Below are 6,901 nucleotides of genomic sequence, written 5' to 3'. Positions count from 1 at the left end.
GCTTGCTGCTTGAAAAAATCAATACTCGCGGAATTTGGTAGAAAGGAAAGTTGCCTTTAATCAGAATGCTGGCAATCTGGGGAGACGGTGGACTTGATGTCCCCCAAAAACCATCTCCAAAGATTTTGCTCTGCCATGAAAGTGGTCATCCTCACTCGGCTCTGTGGCCTCTCTCCACACACTGCCCAGAGCGGGCAGGAAGGATGCCACACTGCCCTAGAATACTTTAGTGGACAATAAATGCTTACCCCAATCAGTTTGCCTTCCTCCCTTACAGCAATTAGAGGCATTTTACTCATGGGTTACTGGCATCCTGTCACACGTGATTGATCGTCTGTCCTCGGAGCCCACAAATGTTATTAGGAGCCTGTGAATCAAGAATAGTTATTCAGTCCTATGGGAGATATTCCCAGCATTCTCTGACTCCACAGCCTTCTGCCCAGGGAGGCCTTTGGAATAGGCCACTACCTGCAGAGCATAATTTGGAAGGTTTAAGCTTCCCTATAGAAGCTTCCTGAGCTGGCTTATACCAGTGCCTACAATGACACACTTAGATATTAATTTCTCTGGCATAATGTTTGCATATAATTTTTTAAAACCCAACTGCCAAAAATAGGGGAATTATTAAATTATGCTGCATCCATAAGATGGGATATTATGCAGTTGCAGCTAAGGCAGAGGTGGCTCTAGGCTGTCCTTGCTTCTTAGGACAGCTTTGGACGAGATAGAGATCAAGAATTCTAAGTCCTCCTCCTCTCCTGGCCATGCGTAAGGGCTGTAAAGATGAGAAACTTGCAACCACTGCCCACTCTGCCATGGAAGAGGGAGCTTCACCCTCTGGTCTCCTCCTTCCTTTAGTTTGGAGGAGGCCTTTTAGAAACCCTAGTTTATGTGAGTTGTTTCTCACTGTATGTGGGACTGATCTTGCTGCCTGTCAAGATCAACATCACATTTTCCCCTCTGCTTTGATACTGTACCATTTCAACTGTAGGTGCCAAATCCTTTTGATTCCACATGAAATACTACCCTTGGTTGCTTTCATGTATGTTTTATGAGAACCCCTAGGCATGAATATTTATTTAAGCAACTTGGAGCACAACCCTTTGACTTTCCTTTTCTGTTCTGATTCATGTTTAAAGGGTGGGGGACGTGCACTATGTCATAGTTCACCTGTAATGGCTTTGGCCTCCTCACCCCTTTCCTTACAGGGCCAAATAGTTGTCTAGGAAACGGAAAACATTGCCTGGGTTTGTGTCAGTTAGCAGCATGACACATATTTCTGTTTTTACTGATGAAACAGAACTCTTTCCTGTGCAATGTCGGCTTTCCTACACAATATGTCAACGGACCCTTGTCATCCAACTGTTGCCTGTTTGGATTCCTTCCACGGTGACTGACTTGGTCAACCCTTCATCCATATTAATAGTTTCTATGCATTCAAAGACATGTTCAAGAGAATGAAAAAACAAGACAAAGACTAGAAGAAAATATTTGCAAAACATAAACATGATAAAAGGCCTATATCCAGAACATATACAGAATCCTCAAAACTCAATAATAAGAAAACAACCCAATTATAAATCGGGCAAAAGATTTGAGCAGATATATGCAGAAGGCAAATAATCCCATGAAAAGATACTGAACATCATTCGTCATTCCATAAATGGAAATTAAAATCACCATGAAAGGGACTTCCCTGGTGGTCCAGTGGTTAAGACTCCGAGCTTCCACTGCAGGGGGTGTGGGTTCAATCCCTGGTCAGGGAACTAGGATCTCACACAAAATAAACTCACCATGAAGTACCACAACACTCCTAGAACGGCTGTAATGACAAAGACTCATCATAGATGTGGAGTATCTGAAACTATCCTACACTATCCAGTATCGGTGGTGTGTAAAATGACAATTACTTTGAAAATGACTGATACTTTCTTAAAAAGTTAAACCTACACTTACCATATGGCCCAGCCATTCCACATCTAGGAATTTACTCACCAGAAATGAAAACATATATTTATACAAAGACTTGAACAGGAATGTCCATAACAGCTTTCTTTGTAATAGCCAAACACTGCAAACAATCCCAATGTTCATCAACAGCTGAATAAACCACTAATTGTGGTATATCAATACCATGGAATACTACTCAGCAATAAAAACATATACACCACTGATATACCCAACAACATAGTTGACTCTCAAAATAATTATGCTGAATGAAAGAAACTGGATCAAAAAAAAAGATTACCTAGTTTAACACCCATTTGTATAAATTTCTAGAAAATATTAACTAATCTGAAATGCAGAAAGCAGATCAGTGGTTGCCCATGGACAAGGTGGGGTAGGGATAAAAAGAGATTGCAGAGAGGCAGAAGGAAAATTTTGGAGGTGATGGATATATTCATTATCTTGATTATGGTCATGGTTTCACAGGAATATATTTATGTCAAAACTTATAAGATTATACACTTTAAACATGTACAGTTTATTAAATGCGAATTATACCTCAATAAAGCTGAAAAATATCTGTGTATAGTATGCATCAGTTATTGACTACGTAATGATCCAAGAAGGAACTAGAAAATGGTCTACCAATTTGGGTTACTAAATTGGGAGATTAGGGACTTCCCTGGTGGTCCAGTGGTTAAGACTCTGCGCTTCAAATGCAGGGGGTGCAGATTCGATCGCTGGTCGGGGAACTAAGATCCCACATGCCATGTGGTGCGGCCAAAAAAAGAAAAAAGAAAAGAGAAAAAATTGGGAGGTTGGCAGCCATGGGTGCACATCTCTTCAGTTGCCAGCCTGACCTTCAGATCTGGTCCAACTAAATCCAAAGGTAAGTGAAAAGTGGGTGTCCAGAAGATCTGTAACATGGACACCTCTTTACCAGTGTATCTGAAATTGGATAGGATGGTCACATAGGCTGTGACAAGCCATACAAGCTGAGCTGCAGGCAGGTTAAACCAGAGTAGTTAAGGAAATCAGTCAGCAGATCTGTCTCTGCTACTGATAAAAAGTTGTATGGTTACCTGTGTGAGACACAAATATGGGAAATAACCTGTTTCAAGTTAGGTGCCCTTAAGCTTAACACCTTAAATATCCTGACTAATAATGCAAACATTCATACATACAGTTTATTACCATCTCAAGTCCAATAAATAAAAATATAAAAAAATAAAAATAAATAAAAAAATAAAAATTTCCTCTGCAAAGGGTTACTAAGAGTTGTCTCTCAGGGCCACCCCTTGATAACAATATAAAAAGTTTAAAAATCCACACTGCTGGGCTTCCCTGGTGGCGCAGTGGTTGAGGATCTGCCTGCCAATGCAGGGTACACGGGTTCGAGCCCTGGTCTGGGAAGATCCCACATGCCGCGCAGCAACTGGGCCCATGAGCCACAATTACTGAGCCTGCGCGTCTGGAGCCTGTGCTCCGCAACAAGAGAGGCCGCGATAGTGAGAGGCCCGCGCACTGCGACTAAGAGTGGCCCCCGCTTGCCGCAACTGGAGAAAGCCCTCGCACAGAAACGAAGACCCAACACAGCCATAAATAAATAAATAAATATTAGAAAAAAAAGAAATCCACACTGCTAAATTTTTGTGAGCGTTTTGTATTTCTGCTAGAGTTTGCGCTTTTTAAATATCATGGTCATATAATTTTGTAAAAAGTCATTTTTCTACCTGTAGTGGGTTGAACGGTGGACCCCGGAAATATATACCCAGGGCGTAATGCCCAGAACGTGTGAATGTTACCTTACTTGGAAAATGGGTCTTTGCAGGTATAAGTAAATTAAGGATCTTGAAATGAGGAGATTATCCTAGATTATCCAGGTGGGCCCTAAATCCAAGGACAGGTGTTCTTATAAGAGAGAAGCAAAGGGAGATTTGAGACAGAGATTAGCGGAAAAGACAAGGCTTGGTGAAGATGCAGGCAGAGAATGGAGTGATGTGGTCCCATGCCAAGGAAGCCAGCAACCACCAGAAGCTGGAAGAGGCAAAGTAATCTTCCCTAGGGCCTCTGGAGGGAGTGACCTGCCAACACTTTGATTCAGACTCTGGCCTCCAGAACTGTGAGAGAATAAATTTCTGGTGTTTTAGCCACCAAGTTTGTGGCACAAAGCCTCAGCAAACCAATACACTACCTCATAAAGCACTAAAGATGAAGGTAACAGTATTAGCAATGCTGTAGGTTTGCTATGAGGATTAAACAATTTAAATGAGTTAATAGTCCCAAAGCACTTAGAAGAGTGTTTGATACTTAGTAAGCACTATACAAGTTCTAAGTAAATATTTACCAAAAAGAATTTCTCTGGCGTCAACGCAACTGGTTGTTGATGACATTGCTTTACTGGTGCAGGACTGGTGGATCCGACGCCATAATACTGGAGCTTCTTGTTAGACTACGGAGTTAAAAGAACATTCATGACGATGATGAAAAGGTCAAGAAGAGTGGACTCCATCAAGGTTCTTTTTGAACCCGAATGTTCTATAAAAGGAACCCTTCAATTCTCAATGCATTTGGGTCCTTGCTTCTCTATTAGTTGTTTTACAACTCCTCAATCCCTAAACGCAACGTGAAACGGGATCCGGGGGCCCTGGGGAAAAGTCACTTTTATTGCTTCCGTTGAAAGCCTAAAACCCAGCGAGGCCCCCAGAAAGCAGAATTCCCAAGCCGATTCCGCGCGCCAGGTTACACCTGCAGAAAACTACGATTCCCAGAAGGTTTTGGGGGGTTGGGTGGGGAGAACGCACCGCGAAAGGGGGCGGAGTCTAAGGGAGACGGTCGTAGGCCGATTCCATTGTCCAGAGCGGGAGGGGTCGCCTGGGCGGGGTTTAGCGCCGTCCGATCGGCGGCCTGCGCGCGCTTGGTACGGTCGGCGGGGATCCGGGCGGCCGCGGCCGGCGCTCAAGTTTCCCGGGCAGGAAGCGCGGGGCCTGCCGGAAAGGCGCTGGTACCGTTGTCCGCTGGACCGGCGGCGGTCTCGCGTGGACTGCGACATGCAGAGCATAAACCTGGGCAACAAGGAGAGCGGCAAGATATGGCACCGCAAACCATCCCCGGCCACTCGGGACGGGTAAAGGCTGCGGCGGGAGACGCGCGCTGTGGAGGCGGATGGCCGCCGGCGAGGGGCGGGTCCGCGGCTTTGGCGAGGCGTTTGAGGGGCTGTTGGGAAGGATCTCGGGAAGGGGTGCGGGGGTCGGATGGAGGTTCGGGTCCTGGCTCTGATCCTGCCTCGGATACCTGGGTTGGGTGACCTCCAGAAACCCAGGTGCCCTGAGTTTCATGATCCTTAGAGACCCCCCTCCCTGTACTGGGGACGGGGTCTCATTAGGATCAACGTGGAGCGGGAGGTCCTGATTTATGCCAGGGAATTTGAGTTTCTGATGAGTACCAGGACTGCCTGCCTTAATTAACACAGGATCCCTGTAGTATTCCTGGCACGCAGTAGATGCTCAGTAAATATTCGTTAGTTATTCCAGCTGGGAAAGAACTCAGGAGGAGGAACTGATGCGGGAGGAGGAGAGCAATGCACTTCTCCCCCTTCCAAATGCCGCAGTTTATCCATCCTTGAATCATTGTTTGTATTCAGGCAAGCATTCGCTCATCGACTATTTGATGAGCATTTACTATGTGCCAAGCTTGTAAGCGCTGAGGGACAGCTGTGGACCAAAACAAACTTATGGTTCTCTTGGAGTTTACGTATTAACGTGTATGGTGGTGATAGTGGTGGAGGAAGGGGTTACGGTTTACAAGGTAGGGCACTCTTTCTAGTAAGGCTAGCGTTGCTGCTGCTTTTTTTTTTTTTTTCATAAACTTTATTTCTTTAGGACAGTTTTAGGTTCACAGCAAAATTGAGAGGAAGGTACAGAGATTTCCCATATACCCCCTGTCCCCACACATGCCTAGCCTCCCCTTTATTAATATTCCTCACCAGATATTTGTTGCAGTTGATGAACCTGCATGAAGACATCATTATTACCCAAATTCCACAGTTAACATTAAGATTCAGTCTTGGTGTTCTACATTCTGTTGGTTTGGACAAATGTATAATGACTCATCCACCGTTACGGTCTCATACAAAGTATTTTCACTGCCCTAAAAATTGCTGTTGCCCTGCCCATTCATCCCTCCCTCCCCAACTCTTCTTTTCATTCAGTTCCCAGGTATCTGTCCTGTTTGAGGCTCCTGTGTGACTTTAATGGAAACCTTTGTCCCAAAGTGGTGCCATCTTGGTTCCAGTTGCTGCACACAGATTAATCTTATTGCTTCTAATTCCTTAGGATTCCATGGACTTTGCTGCCTCACTTGCATTCATATTTCAGTGTGTTTCGTGTTCTAGTAATTTTTCTGTTGATCCTTTGCTTGCTCCTCAACAATTAGTAGACTTTGAGTGCCAACTACACATGCCCAAAGCACACTGCTACACATTGTACCGTTAGTTTCTTTGGTTTCTGGTTGCTATCAGTCCCCTAACAATACTGCTGTCCCATCAACTCCATTGAATAAACATTTTATATAGAATAGGGGTACTTCAGTAGAGATTTTCATTTCCAAATTTGGAGTTTATGTAAATAGCACCCCTACTTCTCATGTTCTCTAAACGTTGTAAAAGTTAAGCCAACCCACAATAATTCTTTCTTGCTGTTATAAAATATCTAGATATACATGCAAGATTCAAAAAATGAAAGAAACGAGTTTGTGTGCAAATATCCTCATTTGTTTCTTCCACTAAAACATAGCTTTCTTTCTGTTCAATAAAACCCGTTGTTATGGTGTTGAGAGAAGCAAGGAGCACTGACTGTGGAGTCAGATGGACTTTAGTTGAAGTAAATGTCCACTCACTAGCTCTGTGACCTTGGGCAAGTTAATCTCTTAGGCTTTAAGTGAAGATAATCATACT

At 44.0% G+C, this 6,901-nt stretch overlaps 1 protein-coding gene across 7 annotated transcripts in view; it reads left to right on the top strand.

Moving 5' to 3' along the window:
- The first annotated feature begins 4,866 nt into the window (after positions 1–4,866).
- TBC1D31 (TBC1 domain family member 31) overlaps positions 4,867–6,901 on the top strand; it is a 64,153-nt gene continuing 62,118 nt past the window's right edge. For 5 of the 7 annotated variants that reach the window (XM_082363800.1, XM_082363801.1, XM_082363798.1 and 2 more), the window contains exon 1: positions 4,867–5,074. In XM_082363800.1, coding sequence (XP_082219926.1) covers positions 4,998–5,074 — 77 coding nt within the window. In that variant the 5' untranslated portion in view covers positions 4,867–4,997. Of the gene's footprint in view, positions 5,130–6,901 lie in introns of all 7 variants that reach the window. The other 2 variants (XM_082363803.1, XM_082363797.1) reach the window with 2 other exon arrangements.

This window comes from Balaenoptera borealis (assembly GCF_965194805.1).
Source record: "Balaenoptera borealis genome assembly, chromosome: 17".
Lineage (NCBI taxonomy): Eukaryota > Metazoa > Chordata > Mammalia > Artiodactyla > Balaenopteridae > Balaenoptera > Balaenoptera borealis.
The sequence above is the reverse complement of the archived record's forward strand: the minus strand, read 5'-3'. Positions and strand labels throughout refer to the sequence as shown.